This window comes from Rhinolophus sinicus, chromosome 10 (genome assembly GCF_057876585.1).
Source record: "Rhinolophus sinicus isolate RSI-liver-muscle chromosome 10, RSI-T2T, whole genome shotgun sequence".
Classification (NCBI taxonomy): Eukaryota; Metazoa; Chordata; class Mammalia; order Chiroptera; family Rhinolophidae; genus Rhinolophus; species Rhinolophus sinicus.
In genome coordinates this window covers 17,014,668-17,041,973 of record NC_142510.1, presented here as the reverse complement: position 1 = coordinate 17,041,973, position 27,306 = coordinate 17,014,668, and the positions used below count along the sequence as shown (strand labels likewise).

The 27,306-nt window shown below is 50.7% G+C and overlaps 1 protein-coding gene across 2 annotated transcripts in view; it reads left to right on the top strand.

Annotated features, from left to right (window-relative positions):
• GSG1L (GSG1 like) overlaps positions 1–27,306 on the top strand; it is a 193,804-nt gene that overhangs the window by 59,064 nt on the left and 107,434 nt on the right. For both annotated transcript variants that reach the window (XM_074322757.2, XM_074322758.2), the window contains exon 2: positions 17,009–17,056. In XM_074322757.2, coding sequence (XP_074178858.1) covers positions 17,009–17,056 — 48 coding nt within the window. The remainder of the gene's footprint in view (positions 1–17,008; positions 17,057–27,306) is intronic.

The following is a 27,306-nucleotide window of genomic DNA, read 5'->3' as shown; positions in this document are numbered from 1 at the left end:
CTTTCTGCTGACAGGCAGAGCGGGGCTCCTGCGTGTTTGTGCCAAGGGCAACTGGTCGACCCTCAGCACGCCACATACCTTCTGCCAGCCTCGGGCATCTGCTCGGGCCACCTCCCTGTTACCGCCCGTGGTCCTGCCAGGTTTTCTCCACCTGCTCGGGCGGAGGTGGCCCAAGCACAGCCTCCCGCTTCTGGCTTGGGAAGACATCCGGGCTTTCCTCGGGAAGCGTGCAGCGTGCCTCTCGCCCAGGACACAGGAAAGGGATCAAAAAGAGCCACGCCCGGGGCAGGCGTCTTCATGCACCTCTTCTATTCCATCCTCTTCGCGAGCCTGGAAGGCCGGCCAGGTCCTCAGTGACATCCATTTGGCCGGTGAGGAAACGGCTCAGAGAGGTGATGCCCCTCACTGAGATCGCGTGGCTTGGAGGAGGCAGAAGAGGGACCCGAACTCGTGTCTTGTGGCTCTGGAGCCCACACACCTCTGCGGGGCTCGACAGCGTCCTTTGCAAGGAGGGAGTCTGAGAGCTTGATGAATGGCAGTCCCATTGCCATGTGGGTGTCAGTACAGCAAGCTGAACCCTCATAGGGCTGCCTGATTTAAATTCTCACTGAAGACCTCTGGTGTCACACCCGCCACCTCATTTAGCCCTCAAGTGCCCCATGAGGCTGGAATGAGCCTCCTTTATTGGCAAAAAAAAACCCCAAAAAAACCAACCAACCAAACAAAGCCCATTGTTTACCCATCACCCATAGCCCCACCGTGAGCAGTGGCAGAGGAGGGATTTATTTTTTTAAAGATTTTATTGGGGAAGGGGAACAGGACTTTATTGGGGAACAGTGTGTACTTCCAGGACTTTTTTCCAAGTCAAGTTGTTGTCCTTTCAGTCTTAGTTGTGGAGGGCGCAGCTCAGCTCCAGGTCCAGTTGCCATTGCTAGTTGCAGGAGACGCAGACCACCATCCCTTGGTGGGAGTTGAACCGGCAACCTTGTGGTTGAGAGGACGTGCTCCAACCAACTGAGCCATCTGGGAGCTCAGCGGCAGCTCAGCTCAAGGTGCCGTGTTCAATCTTAGTTGCAGGGGGCGGAGCCCACCATCCCTTGCGGGACTTGAGGAGTTGAACCGGCAGCCTTGTGGTTGAGAGCCCACTGGCCCATGTGGGAATCGAACCGGCAGCCTTCGGAGTTAGGAGCACGGAGCTCTAACCGCCTGAGCCACCGGGCCGGCCCCAGAGGAGGGATTTGAACTCAGGTCCGTGTGTAGCCAGGGCCCAGACTTTTCGCCAGGGAGTGCGCCCTGCTTGGCCTCCGCTGGCCCTGGGGCACCCTCCTCCCTTTGCCACCTCCACTCACAGGTTCTTTCTCAAGTAGCCGAACCTGGAGGAGGAAGCTCGGGAGCGATTCTGGAACCAGGGGTGGGCGTTGAGCCAGAGCAGAAGCAGCTGTGCCCCGGCCGGTTGTACCCAGGGTGGGTTCCCGGAAGCCTTGTCTCTGCGAGGGCCTGTGCCAGGTGCGGCTCTTGGTGGCAATATCCGTGTGCCTGGTGACAAGCTCACGCCGTTGAGTTGAAGGCAATTTCTGAGCCACCCTTCCCCACACCTGGGCTCAGCCGCTAGTGGCTCAGAGGGGTCAACAGGGCCGGTAAGGCCTCTTGGGTTGTATGTTTTATTCCCACGCTGCAAAAAGCCGACAACGGCCCCAGAGATGACGCCACGGGATCTAGGAATAGATGAACTTTCACTCGTCTGTTCTGAGCAGGGAGCAAGCCCTTCAGAAAGACATTTAGAAACAATGTGGGGACAGAGCCAGGAGTGCAGTTTCCAGGCTCTCGGCCTCACATGGAAAGGTGCTGGCTCAGGTAGTAAATGGCCATCAACTGTGATTGGATGGCCATCAGCTGTGACTAGTTGGCCGTCAGCTGTAACCAGTGAGCCATTGGCCACTAATATAACTGCCGTGGCTGAGCTAGCAAGCGTGGATTGCAGTTAGCACGGCGGATTGCAGCTAACAAGTGAGGTTGGTTGTCAGAGAAAAGCAGGTTGCAGATCGTGTGGCTCCTGCTCCCTGTGTCTCCAACCCAGCTGCCAGCGAGAACATAGTGGTATGACTCCCCTATCTATGGCTCCGTGGGTGCTGTTTTTTGGCCTCACCATGTCCTGAGTCCTTATGTGGGGGACGGGACTAGAGACCCCGCAGGCCGCCCTTCATGACATACAACTTCTGGGATTTGTTTCAGAATACAGTGGTACCTCGGTTTTTGAAAATCTCCGTTGATGAACATTTCGGTTTACGAACGCTGTAAATTTTATGGATCTATGGTATCATTAGATAGTAAAATTCATGCTAAATTTGCAGTTTTAGGGGTTGGCTTTAAAGGTCTGGAACGGATTCATCCAGTTTGCATCACTTTCTATGGGGAAACCGTGCCTCGGTTTTCGAACGTTTCAGAACGCGAACGGTCTTCCGGAACGGATTGCGTTTGAAAACCGAGGCACCACTGTAACCCCATGTTGGTGGGGGCAAGTGTGTAGACGAGACAAGGCTGGTCGTGGGGTGTCAGTTATGGAGGCTGGGAGGGGACCTGGGGCCTTCATATTAGTCTCTCTCTGTTTGCCAAAGATGGAAATGTCCCATAATAAAATGTTTAAAAAGGGTATTTCAGAGACACCGTTTATTTGCCTGAGTCCAGACAAGCTGCTCTGGCTGTGGAATATCTTGGGTCTCTGCCCCACTTCTGGACAAGTCAGTCCCTGGAACGATGGCAAGAGCTTTGGAAGAACTCTGATTCTGCCACTTCTCGGCCGTGTAACCGTGTGTGTGGGGGGGGTTGCTTTGCTGTGTGAGCCTGTTTCCTCATCGGTGTAGCGGGGATGGGTGCTGACCTCATAGACTGAGATACCAAGTTTTCTCAGCACGGTGCTTGCCCTGGACTCTCCCGGGATCATCGGATGCTGGACCTTAGGAAATGTGACAAGCTCTAGCTTCCACCTGCTGGGGGAGTGGGCTGCCGTTTATAGCCCCAAGGGGGCTGAGCCAAAGAGGCCAAACTATGCCGAAGGTAGAATGTGACAATAGAAGGAGACCGATTGCTAGAAAACACACTGGAAATTCAGAGCAAGGAGACATTTCTTCGGGGTAGGGCAGGTGGTTGGGGAACAAAGCAGGTTTTGTGGTGGGGGAGGGGGTGGGCATTTGAGCTGGGTTGTGAAGGCTGGGATGGTTCAGAGGGTGGAATTGGAGGGAGAGAAAAGGAGCGGGAGAGGCGGGGAAGAGAAGGGACGTCACCCTGAGCTCGCTGGTGTGAAGCAACAGAACAGGAGGGCTGGGGGTGAACGGCAGCACTCAGGGTCCTGTCCAGGGGATGGCAGGTCTCCTCTTTGTCAGGGCTGCATGAGGTGGGGCATGGCTGCCCAATGGCTGCCCTTGGGGCCACCTCCTCTTCCCTGGATAGTGACGACACCCGCTTTCTGTTTGCCTCTTCTGCAGAATCCCCGCCGTGGTGTAATTTGTGATAAAGGCGATTTGTGAAATGGTCTTCGTTTATTCATTCCGCAGTCCTGTCCAGAGCGCCTGCTACGGTCCCAGGCTTGGAGGACACAGCAGGGAATGAGACATATGGTCCCGGAACTTCTGTTTCTGGCTGAAAACACGTGGCTACCTAGTCGCCGGGGTGCTGTCTGGGGGCGCTATTTAGAAGAGCCCGGGAACGTTCTTCTTTGGAGCCGGGGTTCCGAGTGGCTGATACAGACATTTGAATAGCAGGACGAGACTTGTCTGTTGGTTCACTGATGTACCCCCAGAGCCCAGAACAGCACCTGGCATGTAGTAGGTGATCCAGAAACGTTGGCTGAATGCAATTGCTCTCCCACAAACACTGTGTGAAAGAGATGAGAAGGCAGGGTGGGGGGTGAGAGTGGTGGGTGAGGAGGGCAGAGGCCCCGGGGGTGCAGTGCTGTGCTGGTTGCTCCCCATCCCCCTCTGCCCCTCTGTGTGGGGGGAGAATGCCCTGCACACATGGAATGGCCTGGACTCCTGTACCCTCTGGTTTCTCATTGGTTCAGGCCGGTGGGAGGCAGCAGCAGGAAATCCCAGGGCGGAAGGGGAGAAAGGTCGGGGTATTTCTCCTCTCCCCCGCAGTGTTCTGCCCCGCTGAGGTGTTGATAGTAACTGCATTGCTCTAAAGTGTGGTCCCCAGGGCAGCAGCCTCAGTGGCTTCGGGATCCTGGCAGAAATGCAGATTCTTGGGCCCCACCCCGGAATTCCTGTTCTGAGGCTTGCTTCAGAGAGGGGACACTGCTCCTGCTGGGTCTGTCTTTCCAGGCTCCTGTCCCTCCCTTGTCCCTGCAGGCTGGGGGAGGTGCGGGCTCCGAGATGCCCCTCACCCCATCCGCAGGTCTGTGAATACCGAGCCTCTTCGCTCAGCAGTCTTCAGGGAGCCCCCCAACCCAGGTGTCCTCTCTTTGCTGCAGGGGCCCTGACGGGTGCAGATGGCCTGGAAGCCAATCCATGTTCCTTTAGACACGGCACACCCTCTCCAGGCTGCCCCATCCCCAGACGCTCGCCTCCATTCTTACGGGGGGCTTGAGGGGGTTAGGGGGGTGTTGAGAGCTCGTGAGTTGGTCACCGTTGCCTGGGGACTGGGTTCCAAGGCCCATCTGTCTGCCATCAGCCTCAGGGCAAAGTGCAGTGGTGAGGACCCCCCCCCCCCCAAAGACTGAGCTTCTACTCTCCGGGGTGGTTAGAAACTCACCGCCCAGCTGAGGCTCCCTCCCAGTCCCTGGGTCCTGGGAAGTCGTCAGAACTTTGGGGAGAGCTCTCTGGTCTCCTCCAGCCCTGCTGCTCTGCCCTGCTGATGGTTTCCTGGCCCCGTGGGGTGCAGGACCCTCACTGGGGTGCAGAGTTTCTTTGCTCGTTTGTTGTTTACACTTTATTTATTCATTTTGGCATTCAGTATTATTTTATATTAATGTCAGGCATACAGCATGGTGGGTAGACATTTATGTAACTTAAGAAGTGATCCCCTGCCTAGTCTAGTACCCACCTGGCACTATACATGGTTATTACCATATCATTGACTATATTCCCTGTGCTTTACTTTACATCCCCGTGACTATTTTATAACTACCAGTTTGTATATTCTAATTCCTTCACCTTTTTCACCTGCGCCCCAATCCCCTTCCATCTATCACCCCAACATATCTAGTGCCCATCTGACACCATAGTTATTACAATATTATTGACTATATTCCTTATGCTGTACCCTACATCCCCATGTCTACTGTGTAACAACCAATTTGTACTTCTTAATCCCTCCCCCTTTTCACCCACCCTCTCTGCCCCCCTCCCATCTGGCAACCATCAGAATGTTTTCTCTACCTATGAGTTTGTTTCTGTGTTGTTTGTGTGTTTGTTTTGTTCTTTAGATTCCACATATAAGTGAAATCTCCTTGCATCTGTCTTTCTCTGTCTGACACACTCCACTCAGCACAGTACCCTCCAGGTCCATCCAAGTCACCACAGATGGCAGGAACCCATTCCCTTCCCTGGTCGAGCAATATTCCATTGTATACATGTACCACCTCCTCTTTATCCATTCTTCCATCGACGGACACCCAGGCTGCCTCCATATCTTGGCCACTGTAAACAGTGCTGCAATGAACACATGGATGCACAGGTCCCCTGGAAGCACCACTTTGGGTTTCTTCAGATAATTACCCAGAAGTGGGATTACCGGGTCCTTCTTTGTCACTTCCTTATAACCTTTGTTTTTAAGTCTATTTTGTCTGGTTTAAGTATTGCTACCAGAGCTATTTTGTTTGTTTTCTTTCCATTTTCATGAAATGTCTTTTTCCATCCCTTTACTTTCAGTCTGTGTGTGTCTTTTGATCTTAAGTGAGTCTCTTGTAGGCAACATATGTAAGGGTTTTGTTTTCTTACGCATTCATCCCCCCTATGTCTTTTGAGTGGAGCATTTAATCCATTTACATTGAAAGTAATTGTTGATAAATACATAACTGTTGCCACTTTATTATTCATAATGTTGATCCCCCCCCACACACACCTTGAAGGCCCTCCAACATTCCTTGCAATACTATTTTGGGTAATGAATTCCTGTACCTTTTTCTTTTCTGGGAAGCTCTTTACCTGTCCTTCGATTCTAAATGATAGCCTTGCTGGGTAGAATAATCTTGGTTGTAGGTCCTTTCTTTTCATCACTGAGTATTTCCTGCCAATCCCTTCTGGCCTGTCAGGTTTGTTTGTTTGTTTGTTTCTTTTTTTAATTAAAGTTTATTGGGGTGACAATTGTTAGTAAAGTTACATAGATTTCAGGTGTACAATTCTGTATTACATCATCTATAAATCCCATTGTGTGTTCACCACCCAGAGTCAGTTCTCCTTCCATCACCATATATTTGGTCCCCTTTACCCTCATCTCCCACCCCCCTCCCCCCTAACCCTCTGGTAACCACTAAACTAGTGTCTGTGTCTATGAGTTTTTGTTCCTTCACTTGTTTGTCTTGTTCTTTTGTTGTTTTCAGTTTTATATACCACATATCAGTGAAATCATACGGTTCTCTACTTTTTCTGTCTGACTTATTTCACTTAGCATTGTAATCTCAAGATCCATCCATGTTGTCACAAATGTTCCTATATCATCTTTTCTTACCGCCGAATAGTATTCCATTGTGTATATATACCACAACTTCTTTATCCAGTCATCCATTGAAGGACATTTTGGTTGTTTCCATGTCTTGGCCACTGTAAACAAAGCTGCCATGAACATTGGAGCACCCGTGTCTTTATGGATAAATGTTTTCAGATTTTATGGATAAATGTTTAGGATTTTTGCATCTGTATTCATCACAGATATTGGTCTGTAGTTTTCTTTTTTTGTGTTATCCTTACCAGGTTTTGGTATCAGGGTAATGTTGGCCTCATAAAATGAGTTAGGGAGTACTGTCTCTTCTTCAATTTTTTGGAAGAGTTTTAGCAGGATTGGTATTAGATCCTCTTTGAACGATTGGTAGAATTGACTAGTGAAGCCATCTGGTCCCGGACTTTTGCTTTTGGGAAGGTTTCAGATGACTGATTCAATTTCCTTAGTGGTGATCGGTCTGTTTAGATTTTCCTCTTCTTCGTGATTCAGCCTAGGCAGGCGATATGTTTCTAAGAACTTGTCCATTTCTTCTACGTTATTGAATTTGGTGGCATATAGTCCTTCATAGTATTCTTGGATGATCCTTTGTATTTCTGTCACATCTGTGATAACTTCCCCTCTTTCATTTCTGATTTTGTTTATTAGTGTCTTTTCTCTTTTTATCTTGGTGAGTCTAGCCAAGGGTTTGTCAGTTTTATTAATCTTTTCAAAGAACCAGCTCTTTGTCACATTAATTTTTTCTATTGTCTTTTTGTTCTCTATTTCATTTAGTTCTGCTCTGATTTTTTTTTTGAAGATTTTAATGGACTTTATTGGGGAACAGTGTGTACTTCCAGACTTTAAGTCTCATTGTTGTCCTGTCAGTCTTAGTTGTGGAGGGTGCCGTTCAGCTGCAAGTTGTTATCCTTTCAGTCTTAGGTGTGGAGGGCGCAGCTCAGCTCCAGGTCCAGTTGCCATTGCTAGTTGCAGGGGGCACAGCCCACCATCCCTTGTGGGAGTCGAACCGGCAACCTTGTGGTTGAGAGCTCACTGGCCCATGTGGGAATCGAACCGGAAGCCTTCGGAGTTAGGAGCATGGAGCTCCAACAGCCTGAGCCACCGGGCCGGCCCTGCTCTGATTTTTATTATTTCCTTTCTTCTGCTGACCTTGGGTTTCATTTGTTCTTCTTTTTCTAGTTCTTTAAGTTGTAACGTGAGGTTATTTATCTGGGATTTTTCTTGTTTCTTGAGATAGGCCTGTGATGATATAAATTTCCCTATTACAACTGCTTTCGCCGCATCCCCAAAATTTTGGTGGGATGTATTTTCATTCTCATTTGTTTCTATGTATCTTTTTATCTCTCCCTGGCACTGGAACCCTGGGCTGGGGAGCCTGGTGTGGGACTGGGACCCTTCGCTCCCCTAGGAGATAGGGGGACCTCCACAGCCGAGCTATGCCTCCTGATTTTAAGGTCACATGGGGGTGTGGGACCAGCCCATTCTGTGTCTCCGCCTCTCCTACCAGTCACGGGGTGGCTTCTTCTGTAGGTCAATAGTTGTAGGGCTTCTATTCAACCAGATTTCAGGCAATTCTCAATGATGGTTGTTCTGTGGTTTAGTTGTAACTGATGTGTTCCTGAGAGGAGGTGAGGACAGCATTGACCTCGTCTGCCATCTTGACCGGAAAATCTGTTTCAGGTGCAGGATTTTTGTGGAGCCTGTGACCTCTGACCCCATGTCCAGCTTTCCCAGGACATTATCCTGGAAGGCCCTGACATCCTTTTAGGGGTTATGAGGTCCTGCTGCTCATGGATCCCCAACACAATTCTCCCCTGGGGTCTGCTGGCTGCCCCATCCTCTCATACACATTCCGTCCTCTGTCCCCTCCCTGAATTGGGGCGGCATTCCCCTTCCGTGGGCCTCTGGGAACACAGTGGACCTTAGGGAACCGTCCTTCTTGGGGAGGAGATGCTGACCCTCATTCACTTTCTTGATCTGAGTAACTCGCCGTGGGTCCAAGGGCAGCAGAGCAGGAGGGAGTGATGGGAGAAAGCGCATCTCAAGGGGCAAAAATAAGGCAGTGACCAGGTCATGTCTCTGGGTTTGGGGGAGACAATGGAAGGTTGAGGGCCACTCCCAGACACCAGCCAACAGGGACGAGGGACGCCCTTATATCCCTGCAGCCGCCACTTGGCGGTCTGGATGCTGCCCCCTGGGTGGTCCTAGCTGCACCTAGTGGTCGGCATGCCCTCCACTGACCCCTCTGTAAGAAGCGCTTAGAAATGCTAGCATTGGTGGTTTTCCCTTTTATAGGTAGGGACACGGAGGCACCAAAAGGTTAACAGCACACCTAGTAAGTGGTGGAGTCAGGCTGAACCCAGGCCTGGCTGGTTCAGGCCCCTGCTCGGAGCCACACACACCACCACCACGCCGTGATGGTGATTTGTGCGTCCATCTCGTCTCTCCTCCATCAGCCTGCGAAAGACCCTGTCCCACGTCTCCTCTGATCCATATGTGGGAGGTGATGGTTGGGGCCACCATCTCCTGAGTGTCCACTCTGTTCCAGGTGTCGTGTCTAAGCTTTTCACCTGCGTTGAGTGTTTACAACACCCCTACGGGTGCTGTGCCCATTTTACAGTCAAGGAATTCGAGGCACAGAAAGACTGGGGCGTCGCATGGCAGGAAGTGACAGGCAGGATTGGAACCCAGCTCTGCTGATTCCAGAGCTCAGGCACTTGGCCATCTGGCTATCCTGCCCCACGAAGGTTGTTGCTGGAAAGGTGTCCAGTGTAATAGCATGAGCTGTCCTTTAAATGACTTACTATTATTTTTCTAATGTTGAAAATAGGTTTTTTACAAGTCAGATTGGTGTGTGACTGTCACTCAAGCTGCACGTCGGAAGCACCTGTGGAGGTTTTAAAACCCTATTGATGTCTAGGCCTCACACTGACCAGTTAAATCAGGGTCCACGTGGGTGGGGCCTGGGCTTTCCAGGGCTGAGAACCATGTAACTTGGATGACCTTTCGGATCCTTCAAGGTTTCGAGTTTCACGGGCCACAGAAGGTAACATGCTCAGCTCCGTGACCTCATCGGCAGGCCTCCCTCTGAGGAGAGACGTGCACTTGTCTTCAGTTTTATACCCACACGAAATCCCTTTGTTAAACCTATAAAATTAACAGTGGACAAGGATGACAATGTTTTAAGGGCCACTTCTGAGAGCAACAAACTAATGTGGTACCGTTTGACGTCGTTCGCACAAATGGACAGCTGACCTTTATCTTGGCGAGCAAGGGTTTGGAGACAGAAATCCCTTTGTGTGTGGATTTCAGTTATTCGACTTATTGACCATTGAAATATCTAGTCCTCCTCAGGTCATCACTCTGATTTTTCCTTCAACCATTGCAGTCTGGGCCAAGTTTGACCATCTCTGCTCAAGCGTCTTCCGTCAGTCTCGTCCATGGAGCAGAAATAGACGTATGAGAGCTACTTTATTTGACGCTGGTGGATTTTTTTTTTTTAATCTGCATGTAGGTATATTCTTAGCGGATTCCTTTCAGGACATTTAGCAGCTCTACACAGTGGGAATAGCTCGCTGCACAGGAAATTCTGACATCACAAAGGGGAACAGATAGCTGGAAAGTCTTTAGGGCATGGAGTTTGGAGTCTATAGACCTGAGCTGAGTCCTGCTCCATCACTTACTGGCTGTGTGGTCTTGGGCAAATCACTGTAAGCTCAGAGCCTCAGTTTGCTTGTCTCTAAAATGGGGATTCTCAGAACTACATTGCAGGTTATTATGGGATTAAAGAGAAGGCAAACACTTTAACAAACTAGGAATAGAAGGAAACTTCCTCAATTTGATAAAGAGCATCTGTGAAAAGCCTCATATTTAATGGTACAAGAATAAATCCCTTCCCCTCAGATCAGGAATAAGACAAGGATGTCTGCTCATGACACTTCTATTCAACATTCTACTGCAGGTTTTATAGAGCAGTTAGGCAAGAGAAAGAAATAAAAGACATTGAGATTGGAAAGGAAAAGGTAAAACTATCTCTGTTTGTAGATGACATGGTCTTCTATACAGAAAATCCTAAGAGTCCACTAAAAACTTATTAGGACTAATCAATGAATTCAGCAAGATTATAGGGAACCAGGTCAATATACAGAAATTAATCATATTTATATACATAGCAATGAACAATCTGAAAATGAAAAGAAACCAATTCCATTTACAACAGCATCAAAAAGAATAAAATACTTAGGACAAAAATCTAACAAAAGAAATGAAAAACTTATATACTACAGACTATAAAACATTATTGGAAGAAATTGAAGATCTAAATAAATGAAAAGATACCCAATGTTCATGGATTAGAAGACTTAATATTGTGAAGATGGCAATATACCCCAAATTGAGCTACACATTGAATGCAATCCCTGCCAAAATTACAAATGGCTTTTTTTTGCAGAAATTGACAAGTTGATTCTAAAATTCATATGGGAATGCAAGGGACTCCTAATAACCAAGGTCATCTTTAAAATGAAAAGCAAAGTTGGAGGGCTCACTTCCCAATTTCAAAACTTCCTACAAAGCTGCAGTAATCAAAAGTGTGGTACCTGTGTAATGGAAGGCATTGAAAGTACAAAACTAACCATCACGTTTAGAATCAATTAAATTTTTTAAAGGTTTTATTGGGGAAGGGGAACAGGACTTTATTGGGGGAACAATGTGTACTTCCAGGCCTTTTTTTCCAAGTCAAGTTGTTGTCCTTTCAATCTTAGTTGTGGAGGTTGCCATTCAGCTTAAAGTTGTTGTCCTTTCAGTCTTAGTTGTGGAGGGCGCAGCTCAGCTCCAGGTCCAGTTGCCGTTGCTAGTTGCAGGGGCCGCAGCCCACCATCCCTTGTGGGAGTTGAACCAGCAACCCTGTGGTTGAGAGGACGCACTCCAACCAACTGAGCCATCCGGGAGCTCAGCGGCAGCTGAGCTCAAGGTGCTGTGTTCAATCTTAGTTGCAGGGGGCAGAGCCCACCATCCCTTGTGGGACTCGAAGAATTGAACCGGCAACCTTGTGGTTGAGAACCTACTGGCCCATGTGGGAATCGAACCGGCAGCCTTCGGAGTTAGGAGCATGGAGCTCCAACCGCCTGAGCCACCGGGCCGGCCCCTAGAATCAATTAATTTTTGACAAGGGTGTCAAGACAATTCAGTGGGGAGAGAATAGGCTTTCAACAAATGGGGCTGGGACAACTAGATGTCCACGTGCGAAAGAATGAAGTCAGATTCCTTTTATACACCAGTCACAACTCTAAGTAGTTGTGGTTTTTGCAGTTATTTTTAACCTGTTAAACCGCAATTACTTTTGCACCAACCTGATAGAGACTAGGCGGAAAAGTAAGACTAAATCTTCATGGTCTTGGGTTAGGCCAAGCCTTCTTCGATATGACAGAAAAGCACAAGCAATAAAGAAAATTTAGATTTAAAAAAATGTTGAATTGACAGGGGAGGCCAGGTGGCTCCGGTGGTTGGAGCGCTGTCCTAACACTGAGCTCGCCATGCCGGTGAGCTGTGTCCACCACAACTAGGCTGAGAATAATGGCTTCACTTGAAGTTGGGGGGGGGAGGGGGGAATGTTGAATTGAAAAATTTTCCATTTAAAAAAAAAATTAAAAGAGTTTTGAATTCATTAAAATTTAAAGTTCTTCCTCTTCAAAGGATACCATCAAGAAAGTGGAAAGAGGGCCGGCCTGGTGGCTCAGGCGGTTAGAGCTCCGTGCTCCTAACTCCGAAGGCTGCCGGTTCGATTCCCACATGGGCCAGTGGGCTCTCAACCACAAGGTTGCCAGTTCAATTCCCCCTGCAACTAAGATTGAACACGGCACCTTGAGCTGAGCTGCCTCCTGGATGGCTCTGTTGTTGGTTGGAGCGTGGGCTCTCAACCACAAGGTTGCCAGTTCAACTCCTCGAGTCCCGCAAGGGATGGTGGGCAGCGCCCCCTGCAACTAAGATTGAACACGGCACCTTGAGCTCAGCTGCCGCTGAGCTCCCGGATGGCTCAGTTGGTTGGAGCGCGTCCTCTCAACCACAAGGTTGCCGGTTCAACTCCCGCAAGGGATGGTGGGCTGTGCCCCTTGCAACTAGCAACGGCAACTGGACCTGGAGCTGAGCTGCGCCCTCTACAACTAAGACTGAAAGAACAACAACTTGAAGCTGAACAGAACCTCCACAACTAAGATTGAAAGGACAACAACTTGACTTGGAGAAAAGTCCCCAATAAAGTCCTGTTCCCCTTCCCGAATAAAAAAAAATCTTAAAAAAAAAAAAAAAGAAAGTGGAAAGACTGGTCACAGAATAGGAGAAAAATACCTGCAAATTAGATATCCAATAAGGTACTTGTTTGCAAAATATGTAAAGAACACTTACAACTCACTAAGATGAAAAATAATCTAATTAAAAATGGGCAAAGGACCCAAATTTCTCCACAAAAATGACCCTTAATAAGCATAGGGAAAGATGCTCAACACCTTTAGCCATTAGGGAAATGCAAATCAAAACCGCAATGAGATAGTACTTCCCACCTCCAAGGATGCTAATAATAATTAATAATAATAATTAATGACAGACAATAATGAGCATTGACAAAGGTGTAGAGAAATTGGAACCCTCCTGTGCTGCTGGTGGAAATGTAAAACGGTGCACCTCTTTTGGAGGACAGTCTAGCAGTTCCCAAAAGGTTAAACAGAGTTACCACATGACCCAGCATTCTCACTCCTAGGTCTAGACCCCAGAGAAATGAAAACTTGTCCACACAAAAACTTGTACATGAATGTTCACAAATAGCCAAAAAGTGGAAACAAACTTAAATGTCCATCAGCTGATGAGTGGATACATAAAATAGGGCGTAGCCGTACTGCAATGATGGAATATTATCCACAGTAAAGAGGGGGCTAATGTTTAGCGCTGACAGCCTGCAACGTGGATGCACCTTGAAAACCTGATGCTGAGTGAGAGGAGCCAGGCACAGAGGCCACAGTTTCTGAGTCCATTTATGGAAAATGTGCAGAACAGGCCAATCCATAGAGAAGGGAAATCGATTAGTGCTCAGTGCCGGGAGGATAGGGGGAAACGGGGACTGACTGGTAGGTGTGGGGGTTCGTAGGGTGATGCAAGTGCTCTGAAACTGATTGTGGTGATGGTTACACAACCTTGGGAATAGACTAAGAATACCCTAAAAATGTCTGAATTGTGTACTTTAAATGGGTGAGTCATATGGCCTGTGAATTATATCTCAATAAAGCTTTTAAAGAAAAAGCAAAGGGAAAAGGCCTAGCACAGAAATCTTAGTATCCAGAAGCCGGGCGTGGGAACTGGGGGACCGGGAGCTGCTGGCCCCTCAGACCCCGAGGGGCAGAGCCCCGGGCCCCCAATACTTTCACAGGTCCATGAAACTGTTTCAATTTTTAAATCAGAAGAACAAACATAAACTTTTAGGCAAAGAAAAATTTTAATATGTAAGTTAATATATTCATCTTGAGCTAATGCAGTGGTAAAATACAATTTTTAATCTAATTTTTTTTTTTTAAATTTGGGAAGGGATCCAAAAGGCAGACGTGCTCAGGGTTCACCAATGTTTAAATGTAGCCCTGGGTGCTGGTCTGAATTTGGCCGTTAGCATTTTCCCTCTCCAGCTTTGAGAAAACAAGAGGAATATTAAAGACATTGAAAAATATTTCCTTGAAAATCCATCCATGCTAGCTCACCACCTATTTTCATTTTTAAAATCCTCCTTTCCAGTTCTCCGCAAACATCTGTTTTAGCAGGTGGTAATCTCGGTACCACTGACTCGCTGTGTGGCCCCGGCCAGTCACTGAGCAGCTCTGAGCCTTATTTTCTTCTGTAAAGGGAGGTGAGAGTCCTGCTTCTCAGTGTAGTCTATGGAGGAAGCAGGTAGGATGGAACCTCAGAAAGATCATCCACCCACCTGCGGCCTTGTGACTCTCTGGAAAGGGATCATATAAGGAAGAGGGGAGGCTACTCCTTGGCTTAGACCCTTCGTGATCTGGCCCGCTTTCCTTGTCAACCTCATCTCCCGGCACTCCCCCACATTTGCCTCTGTATTTCTGTGGGGCTGGAAGGAGGTTCAGGAGCCCAAAGCGGCATCAGGGACCTTCTTAGAGAAGAACTTAGGAAGCTCCAGGCAGACACGAGAGTGGACAATGCTGGAAGCTTCCAGATCTTTTTCATGCCCCCCCCAACCTACCTTGGTCCCATTTTGACCCCAAATCTATCTCCTTGCTGGGATCAGCAGTAAAATCTTTAAACCAGGGGTTGCAGGCTCCCGTAAAGGTCATCCAATTCAGTGTCTCAGCGGCCAGCTGGGAGGTTTAAGTGAGGCTAGGGGTAGAGCAGCAGGGAGTGAGGATGTGGCAAGGACGGACCGTGACGAACTAGAGCGCGTGTGCCCCAGCAGACGTGGGCAGCCTCTGCCCAGCCCTATCTGAATGCTGCTGGGTGAGGCTGTGGGCCCAGCATGGCCTGCTCTTCTGGTTCTCCAAGAGAAAGCCAGAAGTCTGGATTTGTAGGCAATACTTTCCCTACTTTTAGGATCCTGCATGGGCCAAACAAAACGTGTTTGTGAGTGGGGGTTCCAGTGTGTGCTCCCTTCACAAGAAAAGGCCTGGAGGCTGGGGACATTCTTGGTGGCCAGCACAGCGGTTGGCATCAGGGAGGCCTGAGAGGAAAGACTGACGAGCTGAAGTTTTTTATAGGTGTAAGGTATTCTAGGTAGAAGGTGTTCATTCATTCATTCACTCTTTCATTCATTCACTCATTCGTTAATTCACTCATTCATTCACTCATTCATACATTCACTCACTCATTCATTCACTCATTCCTCACTCATTTACTCATTCATTCACTCACTCACTTATTCATTCACTGTTCATTAATTCATTTGCTTGTTCATTCATTCATATACTCCTTTAACAAATATTTACTGAGCTCTCACTGTGTAGCAGGCACTGTTCTAGGTGCTAGGGGTCCAGCGGGAAGAGAGATAGGGAGTGACTGGGAAGGGACGTTTGGAATATTAAATACATTAGTTAGAAAAGGCTTCCTGAGAAGGCAACATTTGAGGAACGTGATAAAGCAGAGGAATGATAAACCATTCAGCTCTCTAGGGGAAGAATGCTCTAGGCAGCAGTAGCAGCATGTGCAAAGGCCCTGAGGCAGGGGGTGGGCCTGGCACATTTAAGGATCAGCAAGGAGCCCAGTGTGGCGGGAGCCAGGGGGAAGATATTAGGAGACGAGGTCAGGGAGGTGGTGGGGGGACAGGTGACACAGGGCCTCGCAGGCCACAGCGAGGACGTAGGTTCTGACTCAGTGCATTGGGAATCACAGCAGGTTCTGAGCAGAGAAACAGCATAATCTTAGGTTATCACAGGATGCTGGGAGACCCGTGCAGAGGCTGCTGCAACAACCCAGGTGGAAGGCGATGGTGTCTGGACCAGAGGAGGTGATGAGACGTGGTCGGATTCTAGATGGACTGTGAAGCAGGGGCCGCAGATCAGATGTGGGGGCGTGAGAGAAAGAGAGAGATCGAGGCTTGGGCCGGAGAACCTGGGAGATGGGATGACCGTGTACTGAGCGGGAGATGCATTGAGGCTATGGCACCTGTCCCCATCTAAGATTCACGCACACAGGAGGGACTATAAGGTGACTGGTGGCCCACGGGAGAAGACCAAGGTGCCGTGAGAGCTTACAAGAGGGACAAGTGTGTTCTGGCAGGGGGATGGCATGGTGGGCGGGGACACAGGGACACAGGGGCTGAGAGGTGCCGCCATGGGGTGTGGGGGGAGAGGTGGTAGAGGCCGGTCCTGGGTCCAGGTGAAGAATTGGTACTTTGTCCCTTGGGAAGGCATCAGAGGGTGTTGAGCAGGCGTGTGCACACGTGTGTGTTTGCTGTGATCAGACCTGTGTGTTGAAAACATCCCGCTGGTGTCAGTGTGGAGAGAGGATTGGACAGAGTCCTGAGTGGAGGCCACGGGGCCCAGGGAGGGGCTGTGGGGTGGATGTGGGGTGGAGACTGTGGCAGGGGAGTGAGGGCTTTGAAGGAATGGGGGTGACAGGGCTGCGTGGGGAGGAGCAAGGGGCGCCGTTACGGGTGCTGTTCAGCTGAGTTTGCAGGTTCACTGTCCACATGCTGCGGGGACACCGTCTTGCCAGGAATAAGGGTTGGTTGGGGAAAGATGCCGCTTGTGCTGGAGACGCGCGGGCCCCTCTCCCCGCTCAGCCCCAGGGCTCGAGGGATGGGGAGAGGTGAAAGCCCAAAGCACCCGTTTCCTCTCATGTTCTGAAAACTCTTCTTTTCTTCCCTAAGGTGAAAAATGCCGCAGCTTCATTGACCTGGCCCCAGCATCCGAGAAAGGTAAGTGTGGCCCGGGAGCCGGAACCCTGTTTGCTACAAAGCCCCGAGTTTCTCAGCAGTCAGTGAAGTGGGGGGCGGGGGATTGTTTCAGCCCCCCTGGCCAGGGCGGTGGTCCTGAGAGTCATTACCCTGTTACTTCCAGGACACACTGGGACTCCCCGGGAGGCAGGATGTGTGAAGGAGCTGGGGTCTGGTAAGACTGGTGTTGTGCTGGGGGCACTGCCTTCAGCTGTAGGATTTGACTTCAGGGGAGGGAAGCAAAGGTCCCTACTCCACTGTCTTCAGGGGTAGGGAGGTCCAACCTGGCTGGACGCTGCTATGCAGGGAGGTCTCACTGGTGTTTGGGGCCCAAAGGCAGAGATTCTGAGCCCCCAGTGATGCTCAGAGCCGTGCAGGATGGTAGGAGCAGGCTGCAGCGTGAGTGGGGGTACAGCCTTCAGGATGCAGTTTAGCTGCAAGGGATAGAGTGATCCAAACTGAGGCTTCACTGAGACCCTTACTTATCTCTTATAAAAGTTTGAAAGTAGGCAATCCGGGGTGTCTCTGCTCCCTACGCCCTCAGGAGCTGGGCCCCTGCTCCCCTCTCCATCACCCCAATGGCTTTGGTCCTCATGATCTAAGATGGCGGCGAGAGCTCCAGCTGTCACGTCTGCATCCCAGCAACTGGTTGAGGAAGAGCTAAAGAGAAAGGGCAAAGCCTGCCTGTCCATGCTGACTTCCCAGAAGTTGCCCCATATCACCTGCTCGTATCTCCTTGGCCAGAACTTGATCACATGGCCTCACTCAGCTGCAAGGGAGGCTGGGAAATGAAGTCTTTATCCTGGGCAGCTCTGTGTTCGGCTGAAAGCCAGGGGTTTGGTTATTAGGGAAGAACAGGAGAATGGATCCTGGAGGATATAGTGCCACTAAGGGGAGTGGCTACCAAGAGAGAACAAGTATGCAGTTTTCTTTAAACAGCTCCGATCCTGGGAGCTGGGATGGGGAAACGAAGGCAGAAATCCAGTCACATGAACTGTCCCAACGTGGGGCTTGGTGTGCTTAGCTCGGGGGAAATCCTTAAGTCCAGGGCGTGGGGCCACCCATGTCCCCGGATGGTGGGACCGAGCTTGTGGTTTCCCTGCCATGTCAGGAGGTTCAGGGACCTGGGGGGCTGGCCTCTGACCCCTCCCAGTGTGTCATGGAGGCTGGTGACATTCCTCTCTCGCAGACACTGTCTCCTTGGAGAGCTCCATCCAAGTGGCAGTTGGTGAGACTCAGCACACGACAGGGAACCCACAGGCCCCCGCCGCTGAGCTGGCTTTGGGCAGCGCGGTCGGCCTCCTCCGCTTGCTCGGCCTCCCCACGGCTGTGTCTTCTTCATTGCTCCACGTGAAGTTCTGGGCTGAGCGACCCCGGCCCCAGCTTCCAAACAGGTCTCTGGGAAACACTACACATATGACTCCTGATAACCGCGGGTCTTTATTGAGCAGTTACTATGTGCCAGGCGCTGTCCAGGGTTTAACTGAGAAGCCTCCTCACAGGCTCTCACTCCACTTGACAGATGAGGAAACTGAGGCTTGGAGACGTTAAGCCACTTAAGTCTCACGTCTCATAGGGACACAGCCCCCTCCATTGTACTGCGTCTTGGTGGCTGGAGGCAGCCCTCTGGGGGCTCAGCCCGTAATCCCCCGGGCCTTGAAGTTCCAGGGTCAACTCCACTCCAAGTCTGGCTTCCAGCAATCAGGGGCGTGTCCACTTGTGCGTGAGTGTGTGCATTCGTGCACAGGTGCCCCTGTGAGAATGTGTCACATGTCTCTCGTGTGTGCGTGCACTCAGGCTGGTGGGTGAGGATGTGTGAGCGTGGGGGTGTAGAGCACGTGTGTGAGTGTGTGTGCTTGTGTGCCCACGGGCGCACGTGAGTGGATGAGTGTGTGCACGCGTGAGTGTGTCCGTCTGTGTACAGGGACAGGCGATTGCGGCGCCTCCTCCTGGAAGCATCAGACCTTTATTCCTGCGGCTTTTACGAGGCCCAAGGGCCCCAGAGAGATTGTGTGTTTTGCGGGCCTGGTGATTTTCCTTTCAGGCTTGGCGGCCGCCCGAGGACCTTCTGTAAACATGTTTACAAGGAGGCTGAGTGGGCTGCTTTGCTGCCAAGGTGCAGGGCAGTGGTCACGTGCTTGGGGCCCCTCGAGCACTCCAGCCTCCCTCTGGGTCTGCAGGATCTGCCCCCCGCCGCCCCCGGGACCTCTCCCCAGACCCTCGCCCGGCCCTCCCAGAGGCACGTGCAGGAGTGGTGCTCACGGCCCGTCCGTTTGCCCACCATGTCCCCACCACACTCTCTGTCCGTGTCACCAATAAGGAACCCAAGCTGCACAGATGAGTGACTTGTTCAGGGCCCCTCAGGGAGTCTGGGGCTGACATTTGAGCCCAGCTGTGCTGTCCCCCAAAGAACATTCTTCTCCCAGATTCTTACCCCTGCCCATTCCCACCGGCTCCCCTGGGGCTTCCCTGCTAGTCTGCAAGATGTGACACGAATCGTGACACACACACTAACTAGCTTCATGCAGCCCTTCCACGTGCCAAGGGCGGTTCTGAGAACTCTACGCATTGGCTCATTTAATCCCATTTTACAGATGAGGAAACTGAGGCACAGAGGGTCTGCTCCCACGCCCAGGCCTGACTACAGGCCTCAGGGATGGCTGGCAGCTGGTTGTGCTGGAACTGGCCCAGTTAATTTACTTGTCAAGGTCTCCCCTGGTCATTGTCACCCAAAAGTGACCTATTTATTTCTCTAAAAGTGATCGAAGTATTTGGGTGAGGTAACAAACATTCGTTTTTTCACCAAACCAGTCGAGCACCCTCTGTGTACCAGCCATTCTTACACATACCTTTCAATTCCACAAGTATTTCCTGAGCACCTACTATGTGCAGGCTCCGGGCTGGGCACTGGGGAGCAAGGACAAAGGAGGCGAAAGGCCTGCCCTGCACGAGCGGGAAAGGGTTACGTCAACGGTCCATGAGTGGTGGCAGCGCTCCAGCCATCCATACAGGACGTGCCCTCCCCTGGCCAGGGCTGTGTCTTGCCTGCACCTCAGATCCCTGTGCCGAGTCCATGAACGCGTCTGGGTTTCCTCCCTGTGTTACCGGGTGTCCCCGAAAATAAGACCTAGCTGGACATCACCTCTAATGCATCTTTTGGTGCAAAAATTAATATGAGACCCAGTATTATATTATATTATATTATATTATATTATATTATATTATATTATATGATTGTTTTATATATATTATATTATGTTTATTATATATTATATACAATATTATATATATTATGTTATGTTATATTATATCAGGTCTTACAGTAAAATAAGACCGAGTCTTATATTAATTTTTGCTGCAAAAGATGCATTAGAGCTGACTGGCTAGATCTTATTTTCGGGGAATCACGGCATATTAGCAATGCTCCCCAGTAAAGATTTGTCCCAAGTCACTTGTCAAACACTGATGCGAGGAAAGTTCCCAGTTCCTAAGCCTCCGGTGGGACTCACCTTCTCAGTGTCAGTGAGGGAATGAATGAATGAATGAATGAATGAACGAATGAACAAACGAACGAGTGAACGGACTGAGCCGCTCAGGATTCAGATTTGCTGTGAAGGCGGCAGCAGTAGCCTCCTTCTTGCAGTTCCTCAGTTTCCATCCACACACACAGTGGGGACTGTGCAGAATGAACCGTGTACAGCAAGGAATGCACCCTAGGTGACCCCATTTCTATAAAGCTGCAAAGCAGGCAACACGAGTCTCTCCTGTGAGAAGTCAGGACAGTGGTCGTCCTTGGAGAGAGGGTGACTGAAAGGGACTCTGCAGAGGGTTCTGGCAGCCGGTGACGTCTGCTCCTCCATCTGGGTGCTCATTTTATGCAAGTTTGTCAGGCTGCACACACCTGTGAGACATCTACACACACACACACTTCTCTGTATACCAGGGGTGCCAAAAAATGTATACAAGTGGACCTTTGGTCAACGTTGCTCAAGCAGTAGTTCGCCGTCATCAGAAGCATCTGGACGCTGATGGGAACCACTTTGAGCACCTCTTGGAATTGCAGAAATCAAACGTGACTTGTATTCATCTTTTGTTATCGGTATATATTGACTATTACGATTTTAATAGTTTTCTTTCTTAAAATGTATAGATGTTTTTGGCGCACCCTCTGTGTACGGGATGCTTTCATAAAAAGCAAACCAAAAATTTCCCACACTGAGTTCTGAATGACCTTTCTGAAATGAAAACCCAGCTACGTCCTCTTAAACCCCTTTCATAGCTCCCGACTCACGCAGGAAATTTCAACATGGCGGTTGTGGCCCTCTGAGATCTGGTGACTGTCTCCCTTTGTCACTCTACCTCTGCAGCCTGTGGCGTGACCCTGTGCACCGGCCCTGCCTCCCTCCCTGCGTACATTTCCCCCAAACTCTCCACCATCCCTCATGTCTCTGTGCCTTTGCATCTGCTGTTCCCTCTGCCAGAACTGCCTTTCCCCCGTTTGTCCTGCCAACTTCTATTTATCCTTCAATCCCCACTTAGACACAACCTCTTCTGAAACACCACTCTGAACCTTGGCGGTACCCATGGGGACTGGTCCTATTAGCTCCCATCACCCTGCATTGAGGTCCCTCCTCCACCAGACTGGACACTCCCTAAGGACAGGCACTGGATCTTGTCCTTCCGGGGGCTCCCTTGCCCACATGGGGTTGGCACACAGCACAAATTTAGTAAAGGTTTCTTGAATGAAGGAAGGAAGGAACATGGGGCCATGTCCCAGGCATTGGGTGGCCCACTTGGGTTTGGAAATCTGGGTCCTGACTCCGGAAGCCATGGTGGCCTCTGACACTCCTGGACCGAGCTGAGTTCTAAGTCACCCCTGCTCTCTGCCCCCGCTCCCTGCGAGCTGGGATTTCTGGCAGCCACCAGCTGGCAGTTTTTGCGAAACAATCTCCAAAGCTTGTAGGTTTGATTTGTTTACTATTTTCAGCGACGTGTGACAATGTGGTGGCTCCACAGCCACAATCCTGAGTGTTGCCTGAGTCGTTTCTCACTTCAGTTCCTAGAATAGTCTCTTGTTGGCTCCCTCAACCTCTCTGTTCTCTGTCTGAAATCGATTTACAGTTCTGCTGCTCACTTAATTTATTGGGTGCATTTTATTGATTTATGTCATGGAACTGAAACGTGCAGAGATCAGAACATGTTGCACAGGGAAGGGTAGGGAACCAACTTCCACAGCTGCCCAAACGCTGACATGGGCGCTAGGAATGGGTCAGCAAGCTGGCCGCAGCCCGGACGTGCCAGCGGCTGGGGCATCCTTATGCCAGTGCGTTAATTCTGGGAGATCTTTTCACCCTGGCTGCCTGGGGAACTTCTGCCCATCTTCATGAGCCAACCCGAGCCCCTGCCTCTGCGAAGTCTCTCGTCCACAGACTGTTTGTTATGCCCGCTCTGTGCTCCCGAGTCACCGAGTCCATTCGTGGACTCCAGGGCTTGACCTAGTGGGAGCTCTGCGAGTTTTCATCCCGAGCAGATGGACACTTCAGGACACAGAGAGGCAGGAGGCCTGGCCAGAGTGGTCCACACGACATTGTTCCCTCTTACCTGCCACCCCCAGGCAACGTCACGATCCTTCTTGCAGCCGTCTGGCTGAGGGTGGGAATGACCAACCGTCTGAATGGCCCTGGCCCGTCTGTGGGGGCAGCGGAGCTCCCACAGAAGGAGACCGTCTCCTGGCCATTCTCAGTAAACTGCCCACACAGGTGCCTCACCTGGTGCCATGTGAGTCTTGGAGGCAGGGCCGACTGCAGCCTCGCTTTCAGGAAGGGGCCGCAGTGACGTCTGGCCATGGCCGCAGGCCAGCGGTCAGCATCCCTGTGCCAGGCTGTGTGCCAGGATCTGGGGCAGTGAGTAGACGCCCCCTACAGTCCCTGTTCTTGACGAGCCTTCTGGTGGGGGGACAGACAAGGAGGAAGAGTCACGTCTGTGAATCAGGGGCCCAGACGGGATGGGCAGAGGGCTGTGGAAGGAACGGTGACAGTCTTGCCAGGCTGCTGGAGGGCGCCGTGTGGGAAGAGTGCTGATGCAGGGCGGCGTTCCTTCTCTGCATGAGGGGCTCAAGGGAGCTCATTCCTGGAGGCTCAATGGCACGTGGCAAAGAGAGAGACCCAGTGTCCTCAGTGCCAGGCGCATGGCAAACGTGTAATAGTCATTCACTGAATGACCGAAGAGTGGAAGCGACAGAGAGCCCAGAGAGGTGAAGTGTCTTGCTCAAGGTCACACAGCAAGTTTAGGTTAGCATCAGGCTCCAGGCTCCTGAAGTCTTTTAAGCAGCACCACCCGCCCCGCCAAACTCCCGTATCCTTCCTCATCCCACCATCCCTCCAGCCTCATTTTCTCCAGCATCACACGTGTCCTCCTCCCCCCCTCATGCTGAAGGGCTGGTTCTGCCACGTTCTGTTCTGAAGTTCTGGATTTCTCTAATGACATGCTCTTGCTAAAGGTGGTGAAAGCCTGTGCCTGGTGGAGGGCTGCTCCTGGAGGTCAGCACATCTAATAATTGCTTTAGTCGCTCTAATTCCAATTATTCAAGATTATCTTTCCAAGCAATTACATGTCTGGGTAGTCACACCTGCTCACTCTTGGAGAGCATCTTATCAACCCCAAATGAGAACCAGCTTTCATGTTTTGTAATTAGAAACAGTTTCTCCGTGGTGAGAAGACTGCTCAGTGTAAACAGTGGTAATTTAAATTTCTAAATGACTGTGGTCTTATCATAGTTTGGTGTGAGAAATTACCTCGGACACTGAAATCCAGTCCTTTGCCTCTCTGAGCGGAGGTTTCAGCCGCGTTGGGGGAATAGGTTCGCTAAGCTGCTCCGGGTCTGAGGAATCTGAAGGATGGCTCCTTCTGCATCCCAGGCAGGTCTTATCAAGGGCTGGTTCCTGCTGGATCTCTCCCTGGAACAGAATTTGCAGCAAGACCCTTCCATTTGGCCCAGACCCTGCATGCACAAGGAGCCTTCACTTCAGACATGATGATTCCTTCAAATGAAGTCAGACATACAGCTACACATCAGGGCCACCACGTATGTAGTACAGTTGTGCAGGTTACTCACTGTGCAAGTTACTCTGGGGGCCGTGATTCACACGGTGGTTTGTGTGAATGGTGTAAGGTTGGGCAGTGCACATCCTGTACAACTGTATGTGGGGGGCAGGGATGCACAGATAGGGTTAAAAGCAGACAACATTTGTCATACCAGCCAACCCCTGTACCTCAATGCGGAACCACCGTGCCTGAGATGAGCTGGGAATTTGTAACCGTATTCTGTCGTGTTTCCTTGTTTTAATCGATATGATTTCATTGTTATAATTTAGAAACAGTGAAAAGCACAGGTTTTAAATGGACACTTCAGTGAGTTTCAAGAACGTATCCATCCATGCAACAACCTGTACGCCTGTCAAGATCCAGAACCAGGGCCAGCTTTGTGGCTTTGTGGCGTGGGACCTACGGTCACCTCGGGTCCCATGCGTAAAGGGCCCTGCGTTTTCACTGCGTACTGGCTTCCCCATTCGGGTCGTGCAGGCCACCTCCCCTCCCCACCATTTCATTATTCACTTACTCGTTCTTTCTCTGATTCACTTGGAAAGTCTAATTGTTTTAGCCTCATCCTGAGCAGTGATATCTGTCGACTCGTAGTTTTAGCGTGCCACGTTATTGTTTTCCAAGATGCTTTAAAATAAGTACTAGTAATAATACCCCCCATTATTTCTGGTTTGCCAACATGCCAGCGCCAGCTGATTCCCCCAACAACTGGATGAGGTTTGTGCTGTTGTTGACACCCTGTTATAGGTGGGGAAACTGAGGCCCAGAGACGTGAGATCATCTCGCCCAAGACCACATGGGGTGTGAGTGGCAGAGCTGACTGGAACCTGGGCGGGTGGGCTGCAGAGTTCTTGGCTCCCCCGGTTCACTGACTCCCTCGCAATGAGCTATTCAGCTAGAAAAGAAGCCCACGTGAGCCTCGGCTGGGGAAAGATAGCGCTGGTGAAAGGAAGGAAGAGGTGAGAGATGGCCTGGTGGGGCCAGGGGGAGGAAAGGTCCATCAGACCCCGTGGGGCCACTTGTGGGTCTTCAGGGCTCGGGTACCTCATGCACCTTCCTCTGCTTCCTTCCTGTCACGTGTCCTCCAATTCCAAGGCCAGACTCTGACCCTCAGGCACAGTCTGTCAGGTCGGAAGGGCTCAGAGAGGTGCCCTCGTCTGCTCCATTTTGCAGGGAAAGAAACTCGGGCCCCAAGAAGAACCTCTCCGTGGCTGCCACGGGCTGCGTGTAGTGAGAATGCCTGCTGCATAGCAGCCCCTCAGAAACGGGGCTCCCCGCCTGGGAGGCCTCCCCCAGCCCCACGCTGACAGCACAGCGAGCGCTCGCTTGAGGCTTATCACCGCACTTGGCCTCTCGACAGCCCCCAGCGTCGGGATTCTTAGTATCCCGCCTTTTCCAGGCCAGGAAGCGGGGGCCTAGACAGTTTATGAAAGGTCCTGTGGGTCCAGGTGGCGGCAGGGCCAGAGCTTCTGAGCGCAGGTGACGCATGGCTCTGCTTACTGGCTGTGGGACCCCAGGCCTGTAACACACCTGCTGTAAGGCTCCGTTTCATCATCTGTAAAGGGGACGACAGCATCCGCTTTGCGGATTCTTCTGCAGGAAATGGAATGATCCACGAGGGATTGGCCCAGGGTCTGGCTCCATCAACGCCAGCTGGCATATCCCCTTGGGTTCCTCCTGTCTCCTCTGTTTGGCCCAGCCGGCTAGAAAGCTAACTTGGGAAGTAACTCAATTGTGTTTATTTCTATTGGCCTGACATTCAACACACCTTGACTAAATAATGCACAGAATTCCATTCAGGGCTAGATACCTCCGCACCCCTTGTTTCACTTCCTTCTTCCGACAGCTCTTGGGAGCAGGTGCTGTTATCTCTGGTCTACACCTGTGGAAACGTGCTCAGAGACGCTGAGAACTTGCCTGAGGTCACACAGCAGAGCCCCATGCAATTTCTGCCGCATCTCACAGGTCTGTTCACTGTTCCTGTTGCCTCCTGGAGGCTCTTCTGCTCCTCGGGCCCGGGAAGTTCTTTGGTCGGCTTTGCTGGGTGTTCTGATCCAGCCAGACAATGCCCTGGCGCACAGCTGTCCGGGGCTGCGTGGGGCAGAGGGAGGCGGCAGATGAGGTTTCCCCGCGGCTTCTGCCACAGCGCCCTCTGCTCCTCGCGTCCCATCTGCCGACTCCTGCAGCCTCATCATTTGCGGCCATCTGCCGGGCTCCCTGGAGGCTCTGCAAAGCCTGGGACATGCCAAGGACCCCCCCCAAACATGCCGCCTTCAGACTGTGTGAGGAGCAGAGGGCCTTGAGCCCCCGACTGAGCCCGAGAACCTGTCCACACCTAGAAGCCGCCAGGAACTACAAATTCGAGAGAGATGCCCTTTCTGAAACACGGTTCCTAGAGGGCAGAAGGCCACACCCCAATTTGCTGCCCCAGACGTGGCTCCTGTAACCTGGTGCCGCTACAGAGCCAGCCTGGCTCCCACAGGGCTTGGCTTCGCCGAAATCTCATTTTGAGTTTAAAAAGTCCTGTGTCTTTAGGCAAGGGTGTCCTGGCTGCTTCTTCTTGTCAGAATCTTTGGCCTCTTGGGACTCTGGGCTTCGGATTTCCAGCACATATTTTGCCAAAAGGCAGAGAAAGGCCCAGTGTGGCGGTGGTAGGGGTGCTTCTGGAGACAGAAGGGAAACAAGTGGTTTCTCCAAAGCTGGTGGCTCTCTGTCATCACATGTCCCCCTCTGGGCAGTCACGAGTGGAGAGGGAAGAGCCACTCATTTTTTAAAAAAGATTTTTATTAAAATATAGCTAACATACAATGTTATATTAGTTTCAGGGGAACACAAGAGTTATTCAACATTTACATACCCAAAGAAGTGATCACCGTAAGCCCAGCAACCATCTGACACCGTCCCCGCTGTCACAGTATTACTGACTGTATTCCCCATGCTGTTCATTACATCCCCATGACTTACTGTTTTATACCTGGAGATTTGGGCCTCTTATGCCCCTTCACCTTTTCTGTCCCTTTTACAATTTTTCAGTTCCAGTTGACATTCAATATTGTTTTATATTAATGTCAGGTGTACAGCATAGTGGTTAGACATTTATATAATTTAAGAAGTGATCCCCTGCCTAGTCT